This window comes from Lepisosteus oculatus, chromosome 6 (genome assembly GCF_040954835.1).
Source record: "Lepisosteus oculatus isolate fLepOcu1 chromosome 6, fLepOcu1.hap2, whole genome shotgun sequence".
Lineage (NCBI taxonomy): Eukaryota > Metazoa > Chordata > Actinopteri > Semionotiformes > Lepisosteidae > Lepisosteus > Lepisosteus oculatus.
The window spans coordinates 33953474-33975487 of NC_090701.1; the positions used below are offsets into that span (position 1 = coordinate 33953474).

The following is a 22014-nucleotide window of genomic DNA, read 5'->3' on the forward strand; positions in this document are numbered from 1 at the left end:
GGGCCAGCAGGGGGCGCTCACCCTGCGGTCCATGTGGGTCCTAATGCCCCAGTATAGTGACAGGGACACTTTACTGTAAACAGGTGCCGTCCTCCGGATGAGACATAAAACCGAGGTCCTGACTCTCTGTGGTCATTAAAAATCCCAGGGCGTCTCTCGAAAAGAGTAGGGGTGTATCCAAGGCATCCTGGCCAAATTTAAAATTGGCCCTTACCAATCATGGCCTCCTAATAATTCCCATCTATGAATTGGCTTCATGACTCTGCTCTCCTCCCCACTGATTGCTGATGTGTGGTGAGCGTTCTGGTGCACTATGGCTGCCGTCGCATCATCCAGGTGGGGCTGCACATTGGTGGTGGTGGAGGGGAGTCCCCATTACCTGTGAAGCGCTTTGAGTGGAGTGTCCAGAAAAGCGCTTTATAAGTGTAAGCAATTATTATTAATTATTATTATTCCGTTTTCATATTTTGTTGCTTTAAAGTTCACAGACTGAAACTTTGAAACAGCTTTAAATATACAGTAATTATAATATACATATCCTAATACACACATTCAAAGCATAAAGCAAACAAAATCTTAAATAAAAAATGGAAGGTTCATGATTGTGTAAGTATTCAAATCCTTTGGCTGCACCCTTTGGCACCTAAATTCATTTAGGTGAACAAAAGTAACTTAACAAGTCACATAGTTGAATAACTTCTGTTTGTGTGCATTGTAGTTCACATGATTTCAGAGTCCTTGTAAGGTCCCTCAATTAGGTACTGAATTTAAACAAAGTTTCAACCATGAAGAAGCAAGATGCCATGAAAACCTAAGAGAAAGGTCTAAAACATGTCAAAGACACTGAATATCCCTTGGTGAAGTTGATCATTAAGAAAGTGGAAAGTGTATCGTACTACCCAGATGCGGCCTAGATCAACCTGATCTTTCAAAGTTTGCAGCTGAATAAGAAGGAAACTGTTTAAGAGTGCCACTATGAGAATGCTCTTCCCCAGAAGAGCATGACCTTTGCTTACTGTCTTTCTCACACCTGAAGAAGGCCCCACGGCTGAAACGTTGTGTTTTCTTTCTCCTCTTTTCAGCATGGAATAAACCTATTATTTGTTCCTTTGCAGCCTACGCATGCTGATGCAGCTACCCACCTGAACTCAGAATTATGTACAAAGTTGTTAACCACTTTGTAGAAAAAATATTTTTGATCTGGAATCTGTCTACAATAGGGCAATCAGATGCATTCTGGAGCTAAAAGGAATTTCTTCAACAGAGAAGACTGTAAGGGGATCTGTGCACTTAAAACTAAGAACAAGAAGCACTTCTTTACTCAAAGGATTGTGGGACTATGAAATACTCTACCTAACAATGTTGCGGAGGTCAATACATTGGTTTCTTTCAAGAAATGGCCCAAGAAGAGATTTCCCCAGAAAGAAATGGTAAATTACCTGCTGACCTCCATCACCTGACTAACTGGTGGAAGACAAATTATGACATTAAAAAAGAGAAAGCAGTCATTTTCACTGGAAATTAACCTCTGCTCTCCTACTATATATCCTATAGAGCAGATACAAGAAAAGAAGATACAGTAAAGCTAGTATTTTTTGTTTTTCACTTTGCACTGTTTCCCCTTCACTGGAAAAAAACAGCACTGTTTTTTACCTTCATGGCATCACACTTTAACAAATATGATAATAAGTAAATAACGTTACTTACCTCAAATTGATAATTAGAGATATTGTGATTCCATTACTGAGCATTTTCAAAGACTGATGCTAAAAGGGTCTATAAAAAGTGCTTTATTACTTTTAGTTTCAAGACCATTTAAGTGTGTAGATTACTTCAAATTAATTACTTCAAATTAATAGAAAGATAGGGTAGTGAAGTAAAATAACTCTTTGAGAAATGGGAATACAAAACAAAAATAGGCTTCTGGAATTTATTTCTGAGAATCAATGTATTTCCTAGTCTTTAAATATAAATTCTGCTAACTTTAACATCCTAGGCCCTTCCCTAACCAATGTTAGGGAAAATTATGATACAGTATTTGTTATTTTTCTTAAATGTGCTACCTGCTCTGTATCTTCTCTGAATCACAGCATCTCTGAATTGCTTGGTTCAGCTCTATAATCTTATTTTATAAACCGATAATCCACAGCTGAGCAACCTAAACTTTAACTTAATAACAGTTGTTCAAACTGAATTTGCAGCATAACTTTTTCTGCTTGAGTTGATATCTTATATACAGTAGTCTCTGCTGGATCTGGAGGATTGTCAATAGTGAATGTCCCAAGAATTAGGTCATATTCCCTAATGCGTGCCTTGTATGACTGCTGATGAAAGACACAATGTGGTCTTTTAAGGTAGGCCAGCACCTAAAGGGTCTAGAAAAAGTCACACAGACTGTAGGGAAACAGATAACTAAACAATACAGTATATCATATTAAAGGTGTGTACAGTACTATTGCAAAATTTCACCTTACCTTGAGCGCTTTGAGACACTGAAGCACATAGTTTTGGAAAAGTATTTAAGATAGAATATTTCATCAAAATAAAGCTTGAAGTCACCTGGAAAAAAACTAGCTATGTTATTAAAGCTAATACCCAGAGATTCTTCAAGATTCTTCCAAAATGGCTGAAAGAGAGCCTTTGATTAATCAGCAGCTTGCAACTAAATAAGCTACTGTAGATAGGCAGAATCTACTTTGAGCCCTTCTATATTTTAATAAGAAAGAAAAGCAGACAACAAGCAGAGACACCACCTTGCAATCAAATATTACTGGAATAATGACTCCTAAAGGATAGAAACACTGTTAGATGCATATATTTCATTGTTATTGATTGGAGCCTTGTTTATAAATACCTGCATATTACCTGACAGATAAAGTGAAAGAGAGAAAATTACACTTAACCACTTATTTTTCAGAGAGAGCAAGGGTTAGTTTGTGAGCATTTATCTTCATCTTTTTTTTACAAATCTCAATTATTTAAATATTATTTATTTGCTTAAAATAATATTTGGAAGTTATGATGTTCCATTTTATATTTCTTACAAAACCGTATTTTCATGACAATGGTGTGTTTTGGAATGTTTAAATTGAGAGTGACAGAGTTAAACTATGATTCTCTGGTATTAGTCTAGTAGTGCCTTTTCTGTTAAGGATACGAAAACCATGCAGTTAGAGCGCACTCTAAAGACACCAGACTTTAAGCAGCTGATATACTGTACTGTAGCTACACAGTATTTTCTCTTGTTTCATCACCTCGTGTGCACTGAACAGGGCGTGGACAGAGGCAGCAAGCCTGTCATTCCCTCCCACAGACATTTGACATTGGACTAGAAGAGACCACAATACATTTCTTATTGGTTATTGCCTTGTCAGTTATGACAGAGGCTCCAGGTTATGAATGGAGTGTGAAGTTGAGAGGACTCGAGCAGAGGAGCGATAAAGGCAGCATGAGGCTGGGCGCACAAGTTCTGAATTATTTCGCACTAACCTCCAAGAAGGCGCTTTTTGTGAAAGCTTAAGTGGCTTCGCTTGTAACCAACTTTTAATCTCAATCTACAGTAACTGCTTTGTGAACTAAATTATTTTATTTGAATCTGTCTGGATTGGACATGATCAGTACTTTAAACACGTAAGAAGAACTGCAAAAGAAGATTTTTAAATCCTATTCGAAATGGATATTTCAGAATGTTTGATCTTAATGATCAGCCTAAATTGCTTGCTCACTTCTGTAAGTATCTTTTTCTCTAAATGACCTAGATGACAGTTGTCCTCTGTTTTACCGAACTAAAGGTTGAAAAACAATTATAATGTTAATTTGAATTTTGCTATTAACAGACATCTTTATACGTATTGGATGAATATAAATGTATTGAAGTAAGGTACTTTAATATCCATTTTGTAGATTTACAAGATTCATTGCTAGTTTAACAATTGGAGTATTTAGTAACGATGTAAATTTATCTATCGGGTTAAAAAACCGGATGACTTTATGGCAGGTACTTTTAGCTATACAAATAGTTGCACTGCAGATAAAATTAAATGATTCAGTTGCTGGCGATGAAGAACCGTTGAAAGTGTTAAATATATTAAATTCATTATAGGATCACAAGTATTTTAAAATATTTTCGTGATATGTAGATAACAAACAACAGCAATACAATATTGGTGCTAGAGATTTTTAGTACTGAAAGCGATTCTCTGCAAGTTAGTACGATTAATACTTCAACTGTACTACTCCGCTACAGAAGAGTTACACACGACTTTCAGAGTGTATCAGGAGTATTATGTGTCACATTAGGATTGCAAGGAAAATCTGTAATAACATAAAATTATATAATACATGAAAATAAAAACAGTATCGATGTTGCCTACTTTTTTAAAATGCAAGTTCCTAATTTTGTGATATTACAACATACTGTATACAGCCATTTTAATAATAAATTTAGTCGAAGTATAAATTTGAAGTTTTGGTTTATCAACATCAACTTGTTGACTGCCAGATCATATTTATGAAGATGAGCACAAACATTATAAATGTAAAGCATGTCATGAAGGACAGTACCTTGGCTTCTGACTCTGGAGTTTGAAAGGACATGGGATGCAAGGTGTTTCCTTTGCTAACGTTGGAAGGATTCTTTTTAAAATATGTTGCAGCAGATACAGTAATTGTCTAGACTTGACCTGGATATTACTCTAAAGCAACTTCGTTAACTTTACCGTTAGACTCTTCCTTGGACATGGAGATCATAAAATTTGTATACTATATACAATACTTTCCATTTTTATATTTAAATGCCACTTTTTATAATGAACTGTTTTGTTAATCTTATCTAAGATAAATTCCTGGTAACAGTTTTCTGGATTGCTTCCAAGAAGCTTTAGCTCAGCATTCTCTCATAAAATAAATATTTAGACCAACTTAGTGTGAGGAGCCAGCTGACAGTTACTAAAGCTTCCTTAGAGTGTCACATTTATCTTTGTAGCAGACCAACATCTGAAGTAATCCTCAAGAAACAGTCACAATGGTTTCATATTTCATGAAATTTTCCAGAAGGATATCTCTTTTATAGTGTATTTATGCATGACCTACAGTTTGAAAACCGAGTTATAACTTGTGTACTGATACCAAAAAAGACCCATGGGTTGCATGATCACATTTGCAAGTGAAACTGAAGAAAAAAGAAACCACTTAAAGCATGCTTTTCTTGCAAACAAAATGGTAAAACTTAAAACTGTTATTAAAAAGAAATGGAAGCATGAGTGTAAAATGCTTTCAGTAATATATTTTATTTGAACTAAGGAAAGACTTCAGCAAGCAATCTATTAAATAAAACTGTTAATTTAAAGTATTCTGTGTTTATAACTGTTAATCCTGCAACTTTGGGAAGTCTATTTTTGTCCTCTATGAAATGGACATTTCGTAGCAAGAGTAGCAAAGTGTGAATGCAGTTGTATATCAATGGCACTGAGTTCACCCAAACAAAATACAGAATACAGCTAGAGGAAATGTCAGTTGAATGGGTCAGAAACCTATCAAACTTATCTGCATTCACCTTCTGTTGCACTGGATATGAGGAATAGAGAACTCAGAAATACTGTACAATTGAAAATCCTTTAGAGCCATTACCGCGCTCCGAGGTAGTTGTGGCTTATTAGAAAAACACTAATTATTTACAATTACATAGTATTTAAAATTGTATTAATATGAATCAAATATTACCTTGTTGTAATTATCATACTTAATACTATCATAAGTTATTTTTATTTCTTTAATACATTACATATCCTGCTTAATACTGATATGTTCTGCTTATGTAAGTACAGTGTACAGCTTATGACTTATGTACTGTTCCTGCACTATATAGTTTTACCTTTCTCCTTAGGAGTTACAAATGGATTTCATAATTCTGAATTTTAAAAGAATACTAATATTAAGCTACTAAAAATACATAAAATAAAGGTACATATTTTCGAACTACCATTTGCTATTGGTGCAGCTCCTAAAATATTTACTTGGTATTTCAACTCAGTTTTCAGTGATCATATGTTTTACACTATCTCATTAATTTTCAAACAAATGCAGCAGAAATATAAACAAGAACATTGATTTTGGAATTAGTTCTGTCCTTATTGAAAATGTCCAAGAGTTCAGAGTTATTTGATAATTGTAATCAGATTAAAACTTGCCAGGCATAAAAAAGAAAAAAGACCAACAATATCACATCGGTTAAGAGGGCCAAGATAGTAAAACTGGTTAGTCCTCCAAAAAATTAAACAAAGATTCCATTTTGTAATCTACTTGCCAATTTCTGTCTTAGCTTTTTCTATACAGTATGTGAAATGTTTTAGTCAGACATTACATTTAATATTCAACAGATGGGATATTGTAATTAGTTTTTCAACAGTTGCCCTTGTTTTAGCAAGTAATGCGGAACATCTACAGTAGATGCAATGCACATAAAAAGCAAGATGCAAGTTTAGTGCATTCTTGGGACACATGAAAAAAGGAATCAGAACAGATTGTAAACTAAACCTTAGGTTAATGTATACAAATTATACACAGCTTGGTTTTTAATTGTGTTTTAACTGTGTTGATTGCACAAGTTTAATACTTTCAACACCCTTAATCTCCTTTATGTGCTCATCAAAATGTTCATTTTATAAGTGAAAATCTAATTTACTTTTCAGAAGAAGTAAGAAAAAGAATATAGATTTGGTTCCCTAGTCAAATGTCCATGTTATGTATTCCACTAACTCTTAAATCATTGCATTATTGCATTATGTTCTTTTTTCAGGTCCTCCTAAAGTATACACATGTCATGCTATTTTAAAACACCATGACAACAGCCTTGAGCATGCAAAGGTAATTTTGTCCTTTCTGTGACAACCTTGGATAAAACATCACAGAATCCAATAAATACCAGTGTATTAATTAAAAAAAAATACTGCATTAGTTTGCTTTTACAGAACCCCTGAAGTAACACCCATCCATTGTTTCACCCAGCTAAAGTACTGTACATAACGTTTGGTTTTTGGCCTTCACCAACAAGAATTACTTTTTTCTTTGCTGTCCTGTGGATCAGATACCCTCATTCTGAGGGGAACTAGCTCCTGAGGGCAAGAAATCAATTTTTCAGCAGTTTTACTTATGGCCTTTTGTTGTATAATCTGCATAATTTGCAGGGAAAGTGGTATGTGTGAATAAAAAAAACTTTCTAGTTAAGGTAATCAGCAAGCAAGTCTGGTAAATTTCAAAAAGGCAGACATTAAATATTTAGCTTTCAATGTATATAGTTTTGTGGAAAGGTAATAGTCACCTTTCTTTATAAATGCTCCTCCTCAGGGCAGGCATGTGGAATTATTTGTAACCATATAGGTTTATTTAGTTCTTATTTGAGTATTTTACACACCTTGTACATCTAAGAGGGCAGAAAAAAACATTAAGATACTAAATTCACAAAATGTGGTGTCTTACAATTCAGTGGGAATTATCAGGAACTATGTCTATTAAAATTAACAAATAAATTCTGCTTAACACCTTTACTGATTACAGAATACTGATAACATTTCTTCAAGGATTTAGTATAGAAAATGTTGTATCACATTTCTTTGAATGTGTAATTTTGAAAGTCAGAATAAATTGAAATTGCATAAATAATGAAATTGTTTTTTAATTATTTATAGATGACTCAAGACTTGATATATGTATGTATCTTTAGGTTTACTGGAGTAAACACCTTTACTTGTTGAACCACCATATATTAATATATATATACTGTATATGTTGCAAAATATTAAAAAATGTATAAAAAGCTATACATATATAAGCTAGTACGGTACTTCAGTCGTAAAATATGGTTATTCATTTAGGCGGGATACAGTAATGATCAGTTTTTTTAGTTTGGGAATAAAGTTAGTTCTCCAGCTTTTCTAGAACATGATTGTTTATTAATTGGTTGCAATAAAATGTTATGCGCTCCTTGTTGGAGATGCTGAAATTGTCCAAAATATAGACATTTTCAAAACCATCATTTCATCTTATATTTTGGTTAATATATTTAAAAAGAAACATTGGCTTGAAACGTATTTAAAATGTAATATTTTACTAAAAAATATCTTTTCATACTCTTTGACACATGTACACACCAAACAGCGGTTTAAAGAATTTGTAATCCAAACAAACCTTTAACTCATGCACAGTCTGTGCTTTGTCATTTTGATTCTTCCTTCTTCATCAGTTAAGCTGTTTTGTGTTATACTTTAATAGCACTTCTTTCTCTTACCAAAATAGTCGTTTCAAAAAACTGTTTTAGCCTTATATTAAATTAAAAAAACATGTTTTTAAGCTCAAAGCTTAAAGCTCAAAATTAAGTGACTATCCAAACTATAAGGTATAAACTATAAGTTTGATTTTAGGAGGAGAAATAACATGCTAATACTGGTTGTTTGGCTAATATTAATATACATGTTTGGTAAGGGCTCTTTCAATGTTTAGTTCTGATACAAAGATATCCTGTATGGCGAGGATCACTACATGTGCTTATATTATGATAATTTAGTAGCCTGGCAACATTAATCATTTACAGATACTGTATATACAGTATACTGTTCAGTTTAAGAATACTGAATAAGTGTTATCCCTCCAAGTTAAGTACTTGCTTTTTAGGAAATTATAACAGGACAAATTCTTGACTTTATAGATCCACATTTAGGATGGATTACAAAACTATTCATAGGATTGAAGAAGTTTAGATAAATGCTGCTTAAGCATGATTAGGTACTGTAAGTGAGCATTCAATATTTTCTGACAAAGCAAAAATTTAAATGCTTGTATGTCTTTCAATGTTGTTGATGTTAAGAGTGCGGGAGCTGTGTCAAAGAAATGAACAGAGGTTAAAACTATATTTGGACTATGGAGCCTTCTTCTGATGTCACAGAAGCTTTGGAGGAGATCACATGCCTGAAGAAGGCTTCACTGCTAAAATAGTTTTTAATTAGTTTTAATTAGCCACTATCATTTCATTTCCATATTTTTCTATAAATAGAATATCTGTCTAAACAATAATTAATAATTACAAATATTTGTAAAAACAAGATTTTCAAATTCAATCAAACACCAACAATAATTGTTATGAACAGAACTTTTGAATGGCTTTCTTGACTTTGGCCCTTGAGGGTCTTATGACTACTATTACATACAAAACCTGTCAAGATCTTCTGGGTTACATGACCTGCATTTATTATCTACTTTCTTCAGCCAATACTTTAAATGTTCTGCTGGAGCCACGACTATAATTAAGAACACTGATTGTTATGCTTTCTTAAGACATTGAGTTTGAAGCATTCTTTATATTATTATCCCTTGATAATGGTAATCCCATAGTCCCTTAGCAAACAAGCCTGAGCTTCATAATAACTGGAATTTGGAAGATATCTGCTCCGGAGCTTTATTTTCTTGATGTCATTTGAAACGGGGTCTTCATGAGCAGAGTGATCTGATACAATTGATACTATGTGTTCAGTTTTCCATTGGACTGGAGCTTAGAGTCTTCAGTAAAGAAAAACAAAAATGGAAGCTCCTCCATTCTCGGATTCCAACACATAAAAGTTTGTTGGGTTTTGCAATGTTAGTTAAATACACTTTATGTTTCCTAAGCAGTACATAAGATGAGGCTGCCATTTTAAAAACTGTGAACTGTGAAGACCAGGACAAAAGTCTAAAAGAAGTGTACAATACATGTATTGGAAAGAATTGGAAAGCATCTATAAATAAAACAATAATACATATTTAAATGTTGCAAATATTTTCAGAAAATATAAAAACACACATTAAGTAATTTTTATAGACATTCTAATTCTCTGCAATAAAACATAATTCTACAATAAAATGTACAGTGAAATACATTTTTGTTGTTTGAAGAGTTTTTTCCAACCATACAACAGATAAGAGTAACAAAGAAATAGGTGTAGTTTACATATTACAGATACTTAAACATCTTAAACTATTTTCTGAAAAAAAGACAAAAAGGGCTTGGGACATAGGGACATTATTAAATATAAACAAGTTCCAATGTTTCTAAATTACAGCAGTGGAATAAATCCTGTAGCCTAGGTGATGGGCACTTGAACTATGGAATTGCACTCCACATTGTCCTCTTCAAGCATGAAAACTAAAGGACTGTATGTTTTGCTTTCTAAATTGAAACTGTTATAGACTTTAAAAAAACTGTTATCAGTGGAAAATTCCAACATTTACACTTATGTGACAGTATATGGCAGTGAAATCATATACAATTCTTTAAAAAAAATGTATTAAAAAATTGTTTATGCTTTCTTGCCTCCTATACATTTTTGTTTTCAGTATATCATGTATTATAGGAACTGATAAAACATGAAACTTATAATCCCAGTGAGGAGATAATATTCCTCATACCAGATTCCTGCTACAGTTAAACAAAATTGTGCATGCAGTCTACATTACAGTATGATTCATAGAACAAAAGGATAGTGTTATCTGGTATTGAAAAATGACATACTAGAGAATTGCTTGTACATATGCCATATTTTTTAATATTAATTATCTGAACTAAATGCTTGCTGTGAAGTGTAGGGAAATGCATTGAATTCATTTGAAAAAATTCCCCCACAGACACTAAACATACTGTAAATATACTATTCTTCTCTGTTTGATTTGCAGAAGCATAACCATGCTTTGTGTCTGACTTCTCTGTTGTATGTTAAATAATATACTGTATATTGGAGGACAGCAGTTTGAGAAGAGATCTAAAGAGACCATAACTGAAAAAAGTTAATTTCAAGCCAAAGTCTCATTAGCATAGAGTTCAGATAAAGTATAGCTTACTAGTTTACATCTACGGTATGTACAGGTATGTGCACTCTAGCAATTTATTTGGGTACCTTTCAAAGTTAAGTATATTCCTGCACTGATTCAGGTCATGTGATTATTATAAATGGTCATGACTAAGATGAGCAATGTCAAAGATACCATCACTCTCTCAGCTGGCAATTAACAGGTCATTAATGAAAATAATTAGACCATATATTATTTTGGATGGATGTAATAAATTTTTCTGTCAAGGAAATTAATTTCTCCTAAAGGCAGCATACATATTATTCATTAAATTATTTTCTAGCACTGGGAGCATGTTTTCCCTTTTTAAAAATGTTAGGTAAACTATGGATGGAATGGTTTATGAAAATATAAAGGCTTATCATAGAATGATAAACTGCATTTAATATTACTTCTTAAAGAAACATTTTACATGCCAACAGTGTACACCCTTTAGCCATTGTGGTAATACAGTATGTACAGTATATTGACAGCCTGTGTCTAAACCAGCAGTTCAATTGCCAATAGCAACAGCCAGACACCCACAATATGTACAGTACTGCAGTAGTGAAACAGCAGCTTGATGATACTGTACTTCATTTACTACATGGGTTACAGTTATGTAAATATCTTTTATCTCCAAAATATTTTTTCTTTAACTGTTTCTGACACATCAGGAAACTCCAATCCAAAAAATGTTTAAAGTATTTACATTTTTATTGTTTTATTTCCTGTATTTCGTCACTAGAAATATTTTTAGTTCAAATTTTACAGTAGAGAGATTTATGATTTTTATATGTCGTTGACATTTTTGTTGCCCTGTAAATTTTTTCATTAAAACTTGCCTCTATAAACTTCTGTTTGTGCAAAGGCCTTTTAGAGCATCTTTGTTTATAACTCCGATAAGACATTCTTACAGTACTTGTTATTATGTCAGTGGTGGTTTTGCTGATGCAAACAATGTGGCAGACCTGATTTATTGGTGTTCAAACCACATTTTTAAGATCACAGGTGATAAATATTTGTTTTCTCTCACGTCCCTAAATACCATACCGGTACATATTTTGATGTTGCTAGGAGACAGCGGATAGCAATATCAAAATAAATGGCCTTGCTTGGAAAGACAAATGCTGGCTGATTTTTCAAAGCTGTGCATTGAACTTTATTTTAGTGCTTTAAAATGATAAAAAATGTTATCTACATAAGTGGAAACACAACTAAAATAGTCAGAGTAAAGTCTTAAATTGACTTACTGTACATTTTAAAGCCATAAGCTATTATATTTTATGGAACAAGTAAAGATTTATTCCATGCTGGAAACAGAAGAAAAGAAACACAATGTTTTGACTTTGGAGTGTGACACTCCCCCGAAGAAGGCACCAACAGCTGAAACGTGTTTCTTTTCTTCTCTTTTCAGCATGGAATAAACCTTTACTTCTTCCTTTGCAGCCTACGCATGCTGACGCAGCTACGGTACCTACTTGATTATATTTGATCATCTATGACCAATTTTGCACCTATAAGAATAAGATCTTGAGAGTTATGTATTTTAATAATTCGTTTAATGTTTGATTTTTATATATGGTACTTAAACATTAAACAATTTTAACATTACTGCCTTATGCTATTATATTCACTTCTTATACAAACAGATGTCTAGTTTGCTTTGCTTGAGATAATACTGACAAAAAGGGGGTTACAGAAATGGTGAAAATCAGGAAGTGACTGAGCGGTTAAGTCAATAAGTAAAATATATATTCATAACCCCTAGCTTGTAAGTGATTTCTCCTGAACATACCTAAGAGGTTGGTATAATTAGAGGAATGTAAATTCTTTGTTCTCTAGCACATGTTAAACAAATGTTTATTAACAAAGACAAGACAAACACTATGCTACAGACAACAATATGTTATTCTATTTATACAGTATTTACAGACAAGACATTTCAGATGCCTAACATCTTTTGTTCTAACACTATACTGTAAAAAAAAAGGATGAGACATAACACTGAGGTCCTGACTCTCTGTGGTCATTAAAAATTCCAGGGTGTTTCTTGAAAAGAGTAGGGGTGTAAATTTCCCATTGGCCTATACCAATAATGGCCTCCTAATAATCCCCATCTATGAATTGGCTTCATCACTCTGTTCTCCTCCCCACTGATAGCTGGTGTATGGTCAGCAAACTGTGGACTATGGTCACCGTCAATCATCCAGGTGGGGCCGCACACTGGTGGTGGTGGAGGGGAGTCCTCAATACCTGTAAAGCACTTTGAGTGAAGTGTCCAGAAAAGCTCTATATAAGTGTAAGGAACTATTATTATTAATTATTAACATCCTAATCACCCAGAAACCCTCAGACTGCTACTAAGTATTGAAATCTTAAATAATGCCCACAGAAGTCACAATAAGAGATCAGCTGTCTCCTTAATAAATGCAATACAGCCTGCAGTTAAATCTCTCTCTCTTTGCAATCCTCTCCCAGGATTCAAGTCCTCCTAGAAAAAACTAAGAAAAACTTAGAAGGGCGCTCACCCTCGCCTAATGCTCCAGTATAGTGACTGGGATACTATGCTGTAAAAAGGAGCTATCCTTCAGATGAGATGTAAAACCGAGGTCCTGACGCTCTGTGGTCATTAAAAAATCCCAAAGTGTTTCTCAAAAAGAGTAGGGGTGTCACCTTGGTGTCCTAGCCAAATTTCCCATAGGCCTTTAACCGTCATGGCTTCCTAATAATCCTGATCTAAGAATTTCCTTCATCACTATGTTCCCCTCCCCACCGATAGCTGGTGAGTGTACATGTGCACTATGGCTGCCGTCGCATCATCCAGGTGGATGCTGCACATTGGTGGTGGTGGAGGGGAGCCCCCATTACCTATAAAGCGCTTAGAGTGGAGTGTCCAGAAAAGTGCTTTATAAGTGTAAGCAATTAATTTAGTAATGTGACAGCCAAAACAGAACATATGTATCATTATCCCTCCTTGTGTTTTTTGTGAATCAGGGTTTGAATTGCTGATGATATGCGAGTTCTGGTTCATTTTAAATACCTTGGAAAGCAAAAAAAAATGTTTAATAAAAAGAGCACAGCCCTAAGAAAAAGTTTGTTGAGGAACAGGTTTCTACATAAATTGTGATGATTTGATTGTTTATACTGTATATCATGTATTGGCCACAACAGAAGTTACACCTCTCCATTTGATAATAGAAATAAGGAAGCAAATAAGTCTTAAATCTATTTTTTTTAAAACAAGGTATTATGAAATGAAATCATGAAGACAGCCAGAAACATTGATTTATATATATATATATTTTTAGTTTTCTTAAAATAACAGGGCTTATGAAACTAATTTGTAAGTGTGAGCAAATGAAAAATAAAATTAATCAGTTGTGCATTTTATAGGTGATGGCTTCACCCCAGGGGTGCAACATTATGCTGGAGATTGAGAGAACAAGAGAAAAATGTATCACTACAATGGAAACTGAAACCATCATTCAAGGTAAGGTCATACATAATGCATTTGAACAAATAGAGGTTAGTTCCTTGAAGGAAAGAGTATAATGCACAACATTTCAGTTATGGAGCCTTCTTCAGTTATGGATCCATCTACTGTATTTCTAGTTCACAGGATGAAAGAGCTCCTCACGTGTACCTCATACTGTATATATACTGTATCATTTCAAATTTCAAATATCTGTATAATGGAGAGAGATAGTAGTTGAAGGGTGCAAACTGAAGTGTATAAATTTGGGGTTTTAAAAAATAGTTGACTTTGTCATAAGAAACCTGCTAACTTATATCCTGCATTTAACCTTTATACTGTGTGTATGTCACTAATATTGTTTTGGAAAATTGTTGTTGCTTATGAAATACACACTGAGTTTTTATTCACTTGTATAATGGGGAAATGATCCAGGCAGTACTTGGCCAATGATCAATTTATTTTTTAGCATTCATTTGCACATTTGCACTAATTTTAATGTAACTGTTACCTCTACAACATGTTGCAGGATAATTTTTAGTTGTGTTTTTTCTAACTACTGGAAGGTGAATATCATTGATCAATTTGTTTTATCAACAGAGAAGTATTTTTTGTTTTGTATGCCAGATTTTGTTAGAACATAAATGTTTATTGTTTTAAAATATTTATGGATCCCAGTACTATAAATATTGTATAGACAATCCAATAGATGTATTTAAAAAAAAAATTAGGAACTTGACACAGAAAAAGAAAACAACAGTCATTTTAATTAGTCATTGCCAATACATGCAGGTTCACTTAATGTTTTATATTTTAAGTATCTGAACAGTTACATTTTGCCAAAATTAACAAATGTATTTTCTATTTTTGTTTAAGGCTTTCATCACTGACCACTATTCAGTGGTATATTCTTAGCATATGCATTAGTTTTTGCTTACAACTTTCATCCTGTTTTTTAAAATATACATCAGCTACTTTTTACAACAATTTAACAGAAACAAGAAAATTATTAATTATGCATTAAATATTGTCTTTGTTACAAAGGCAAATATGCGAGCATGCATGCATGACACTCCCATTGTACTTCAGTCAGCCACACAGTAATTCTGAGGCTGAATGTCTGAAAGTATATGCACTAAATAAAGGTGTAATATGTTAACTAGTTTATGTTTTCAGTGTGATTTAAACAGTATTATATCCAATCCCAAAACTTAATTCAAGTAGGAACACCCAGCTTTTTCTCTGCCCTTTTTTTCTGGTTTAAACTTTCAGTAAAATCTAGAACAAAATTGCTGTACATACAGTAGTTGATATTAGCCTTCATTCTCAGTGTGTTATTCACATATAATAGATTATTTTGTTGCATGGAAAAGGGAGTGTTTGTAGTTTTGTTCTCTATGACAACAGTGGAATTAGTGCATTAAGTGATTTTATCCTAACATAAGATACTATACATACTGAAACATCAAATTTACCTATATATCTGAGGGGAGATGCACATCTCTGATTACTTGAAATTTGTGTGCACTAAAACACACTCAAGCATGCTAATCAATATTTTATTATTAATTTATTAATTAGTCTAGGAGTTATATTTCAAGGCTGTGTTTTGTGCTTGTGTTGCTTCACACGATGAAAAAATAAATCTGACATGTATTCTTAGATATTTTATTTTAAAATGAAATAGTGAATATTAATGAATATAAAACACCATTCTCATTTCGGTACCAAAGAGGCAGGGTCAATACCAATCAGTACATCAGCAACCAAATGCAGGTAAATCAAATACAAAACACAGTTTTGCAGAAATCACAGTGATGATGAGATAGTAACCTTCCCTCCTAAGAAACACTAGCATGGCATCCCATCACAATAAATAATGTAACACAGGACTAAAATGATACTCAGATGTGGGTGAACACACTTAAAAGTTACATATCATTTACTTAGAACATGAAACACAGGTCAGTTGTAGTTAGTCAGCTGTAATTTTTAGAATGTAATTTTAGATTTACTGTATATTGCAATACATTTCTCAGTGGCAAGCATTTAAAATAATTTAATAGAAACTATTATTTCAGTAATAACCTTCTACTGCATATGAAACTTAACCTTCCAATCCAATGTTACCTTGTTACCTTTGGTACAGAAATAAATGTCTTAGTCCAGTGATTCTTAACCTGGGGCCATGGTCTTGCGCATCATGGTCTTGGGTGGGTCATGTGAATAGTATATTAAAATAAATAAAAAGTCATTAAACGCTCTAATAGTACAACTAAATTTCTGAAAGGTGCACCAGAAACCTACTACCTAGTGGCTATTTTAGTCACCCTACTGTCACAGTGAATGAGCCATTACTTCGTAAAGAGCTTAAAAATGGAGCAGTTGCTAACTGGAGCGAGTGTACAACTCAAACAGTGAAACAGTGAAAGCATAGAACTGCAGAGATAGACAAAGAAAAAAATGCAAAATGTAGGAAATTCAAGTATTTGGAATATGATTTCTCATGTGATAGAGGAATGGAACCTTGACCCGTTCTATATGGTAAAGTACTGTATGGCAAAGGAGAGTCTCAACCCATCAAAAATGCTACAACACCTACTGTACAAACCAGGCAAATCTCTGCAAAACAAAGTCACTATGTGTTTTTTCATAGGGGGTCATGCGCTTTTTCAGTCGTCCAAAGGAAGTTGCAGTTGCAAAAGAGTTAAGAACTGTTTTCTTAGTTTATAGGATTAGTAAATAAAGTTGCACAGACTTATTACTGGGCTTTACTACACTATAGAAGATATGTTACTTTGGGTTTGTTACAGCTGAGAAGTTTTAGTACAGAGCAGGGGACTAATTTCACCAGCCAAGCTTTTTGCATTTGGTATTTACCTAGCATGCTAGCTTAGTAATGAACTGCTAACTAATCATGGGATCATCCTCCATATGCTGTTTTCAGTGCATTGCAGTTGACTTATTTACCGATAAGTTAATTAGCGTAAACCAGAAATTTACCAGCTTGTATGTTCAGCTACAACTGGCTAGAGTGGAACTCATTGTTTTAAAACACATCCCCAGCTATAACAGTATTCAGACCTACAAAATGAATAAAAAAGGAAATATTATCTTGAACACAAGACAAAGCCCCCAGACATCTTTCATCAAAGTGGAGATATGCTACGCTCATTGTACAGTGTATCAGTTGAATACACATGCAAAGCAAGCTGAGACAAAAAATTATCCTCGAAAGGTACAGCACACACAGTTCTATTCCATATGCACCTCACAGAGAAAGGAAGAACTATTGAACTATTGTATTCCACCCGGTCCAGGAATAACATGGAGGAACAGATGGATCGAAGTAGCCTTGTTTCTCTTGCATCCCACAGAGGACTGTCTTTCATTTTTTCAAGAAGAATGAGTTGGGTCCCACAGTTCATCATAGATATAAGCAATATGTGCCAGTCAACCAGTCAAGAACTGACAAATTTACAATGGTATGTACCCAGTATCATGCATATATTAACAAAATACAAAGAGCCCGTGATTTGTTTATATATTGATACAAACAACATGAGAGAATTTGCAATATGGACAAAAAGATTAGTGTCATTGAATGCAATCACTTAAAATGATAGGATACACTTCCATAACAATACTGGAAAAATAAAATAGAATAGAAAAAATTCTTTCAGAACATTCTGTTGTTTGAAGATGACACTGTAGCCGCACACTAATACTGTTTCAATACCAAATGTTTCAGTGCGTCTGATGTTATTTTTTTTGTAAAGTTAGGAATTACCCTTGAAACTATCTGTGATAATGATAATATATATATATGGTCTTGTCTGATGTCATTAATATGTTGAATTGAATGTACAGAATTCTAGGTTTAAAAATATTGGGCCACAGGCCATTAGTGGTGAAGTGCAAAAAGTAAATTGAGAGCAATAGTGTCAATGTATGGTTTTATAGTATTTGGAGAGTCTAGTTTTTTTCACGGGGGGTGGGGTTTAAAAGGATGTTGAAAATTCTATGTATTCTATGTATTATTTTTTGTTCAATTGATTAACTTTCCTATATCCTACCTTCTGCTGTCACATTGTTGTCTTGTTGTTGTTTTATTTGCTCCAAATATTTGACTTCTTTCTTTTGTTAATTTGTGTTCATATTCTGAGTGCTCTAAATAGTTATGACTGTTTTTTGCCAACATACGTCAGAGTTCAGCCTGTCTATGCAATCACCACCAAACTACCAGAACAGATTCCAGCATATGCTAGCATTTTCCAGTTATAAAGGATGAATCATGTGTCTTGTTCTGTAAAACATTATACCACATTGTCCAAATATTGTCCTTCCCTCTCTAGAATTTGAAGACAGCTGCTGAAGAGACACAGTTTTATTTCCCAGACATGAAACAATTGTGCTACTGTAAAAGGACAATAACAGTGTCAAATAAATATCACAATTATACAGTACCTAAATACTCACCCATTTCCATTTTTTTAAATGAGGGTCAGATTTTCTTTGTTCTTTTAATGACATGCAAAAAGTATTTTCTAAGGGAAGAAAATGCCACTCCGTATCAATGGCATTTATGCAACAATATGAACATTTTGTATAGCACATAAAACATTAGCTTTATTTTATTGTTAAAACTAAAACTAACTGCACTAAAATAGCTTAATTATATCCACGCGACTCCATAAATATCCACATATTTACTAGGCAAATTCAGGTTAGTGAAAGAAAAGTCTTTTTTCCCTAGATATTGAAATAAAATTTCCATTTTTAATAATTTATTTAATGCATCCACTGCCATAGTGGCAGTAAGGACTAAAATTGATCAGGATGCTAAAGTTATCCTTCTGGTTCAGTAGGCTGTTTCAAGATTCTGACTTGAAGGGAGAGTCTCCAAGAGGTGAACTATTGTGGCAGCTCAACATAATCAAAACCAGTGATTCTACCAAGCCTGCTTAAATTCTTTCTTAAGCAGGGCCAGTAGACAGCTGAGATAGAGTAAGAAGTTCCCACAGGCTTCATTTTCCTGAAAGGAAAGCTAGAGATTCAGCCAAATGTGCGAGGTGGCAGGTGGTATACTGCAAAAAGTACAGCAGCATTATAGTACCGTGCCTCACAGTTTTTATTTTTTAAATAATCTGATGCAGGACTGCACTATGTAAAATTGCTAGGTGGTGCAGTGAATTCTTAATGTAGTGCAGCTGTGTATGGTTGTCAGGAAAATCATTTTTTAATAAAATTTATCTGCTTGTTAACCCATTAGAGCTTTCCAGTGCTAATCATACTGTAAGTTTCACTAACATAATTTTTTTGTTCATAATGTACACAATTATAAGTAATTGTGTATAAATAGTAATTAGAAAACATAATTTTATTTTAGATTTTGATTTTTAAAAAGTAATATATATATATACAGATACACCCATTCAAAGTGCGTGGCTGGCACAGACAAGTACCACGGGTAATTGGCTACGTCATCAAGCGTCATACCGCGGTATGTGATTGGTTGACCGACAGGGGCACTCGTGGTGCTTTGGTCGGTCATAGAAAGATTTAAATGTCTTTACTGTGCCCGTTTTAGTATTGAATATTTATATGGAATTTTACCACTGAAGAGAAATCTTAGTACCTGAGCATAAAAAGAATAGGAGCATAACGCATGTGAAGGCCATAAACAATATTAATTTTGTTACATAAACATACAGTATCACAGTATATGGCTGGTCTCGGTACTTTAAAGAAAAAATACACACCAGTATTGCATTTTTCCCTAACAATTTTAAGCATCGAAGTCTTTAACTAACATGTGAAATAACGTGTATAAAAAGTGGTAGTTTTAAGCTATTCTGCGAATACGATCGATACTGGAGTCAACAAGCATACTTTTAGAATTTGATTAATAGGGAATATAATATGGAATCGCGTATCTAAAGAAATTAATAACGATATAATTATATTCATGTACAACAACACAATAGTACACACTGTACAATGTCTGTTGATACTGTTTGTGTAGGGCTGTTTCAACACTCCTCATGTGACCTTGCAGGTGGTACTGTGGTCTAGGTGTCTGACTTGTAAACCACAGGTAGGGTGTTCAAATTGAGCCGGCGCCATGACTTTTCTTTTAACAAACATTTCTTTAAAAAAATTGTTATGGACAATTAATTGACTTTTTATATTTCTAAATATAAAATGTTCGAATTTAAGTCATTTTTTAATAACAATGAATAGTTGTAAATTGTAAATACGACGTTTACATTGGCGTTATTGATTTTTCACTTGAGTGTATGGAGGATTGTCAGCTGTCACTTAGAGCAGACCCCCCCCTCTTAGGCTGCGCAAACTATCTTTTAGATTTTTATAGAGAAATGGAGGCTGTACAGTATGCGTTACAATATAAACATTTATTGTCAAACTTTAAATCAGCAATTGATTTAAAGACGATCTGTCAAAGCGCAATGAAACCTATTACTTGATTCCTACGGATGCCTGGTCCCGCCAGGGATTAAAAAAAACATGCAATCGCGTATATAAAGAAATAACAGTAAAACTATGTTCGTGCACAAACAGTAGCATGTTACATTATTAGTTTGGGTGCCTCCTTTTGCCAGAAAGCTCTAAATTGCATTTTGAGTGTGTTTTTTGACTTTTTTAAAATTACAACCCATAAATAAAGCTGATACTGTTTAGACTTTAAATTATTTTAAACTGTATTACAGCAGCACAATGCACAATGCAACGTAAATCGCTACCTTTGTCTTCTGCGTAATAATGTTCACCTCTCTGTCCAGCAAATTAACAATAGTAATAATAATGAACTTTATTGTACATAGCGCCTTTAAAGGTGGCTCCTCAAAGCACTTTACAGAATAAAAACAATAACAACTGGGCAAATAACAGGCCGGGCAAATTATTTTTTGTTTAAAGAAATAAAAAATGAGATATAATTATGTTTTCTGGCTTAGACATTGCAGAACATCAAAACCTATAAAAACAGATTTCGAGAGTTAATAACGACTTTTTATGCACGAAAAACGGGTGATCTTTTGCAGCTCTTTCACTGTTTTAAACGAATAAGAAATTCGATTGCTCATAAATCTAATCACTTATTCTACATAAACACAGCGTAATTGCTCTCTGAAAATGCTCTTTTTCATGTTCCTTTTGGAGACCTTGATCTAAACTGATTTGAGATGTCAGAACGGATTTATGTAACTTTATATTTAGGCTCAGGATTCCAACTATAAATCGTACACTAATTACTAGCAGTAAATACTGATGTTTTGCTCCCTCTTACCACAAAAATATATATGTATTGTAGCTGGAATGAACTTTTTTTTTGTACGTCTCTACCTACTGTGACTTAAACATGGAATGGTTAAAGATGGCGACAAGTCAGGCACCCAGAGGTGGGGGGTGCATCTTTCCGCCTCAATAACATTAGCAAGTTAAAAAAAAATTGCGTCAAAAAGCCGGGCGTAACAATTTCCTTTTTCTGATCACTCACTGTTTGGATACTCGTCTCACCTGCCCCGTTCTTTGTTTTCTTGTTATTTGCTGTGTATGCCTGCTGCGATCCACTCCTGCCCTCGCACCTTAAGAAGACTATTTTACATTTCTTTGTACGGTCCATAGTGCAATTAACCCTTGCTAATATATTTGCGGCCTTTTAAAAG

General features: G+C 33.7%; 1 protein-coding gene across 1 annotated transcript in view; it reads left to right on the forward strand.

Moving 5' to 3' along the window:
* The first annotated feature begins 3392 nt into the window (after window positions 1–3392).
* The window catches only part of vipr1b (vasoactive intestinal peptide receptor 1b), a 93215-nt gene continuing 74593 nt past the window's right edge, over window positions 3393–22014 (forward strand). The window contains exons 1-2 of the mRNA XM_015354105.2: window positions 3393–3729; window positions 14248–14344. Of these exons, the coding sequence (XP_015209591.1) occupies window positions 3673–3729; window positions 14248–14344 (154 nt within the window). The 5' untranslated portion in view covers window positions 3393–3672. The remainder of the gene's footprint in view (window positions 3730–14247; window positions 14345–22014) is intronic.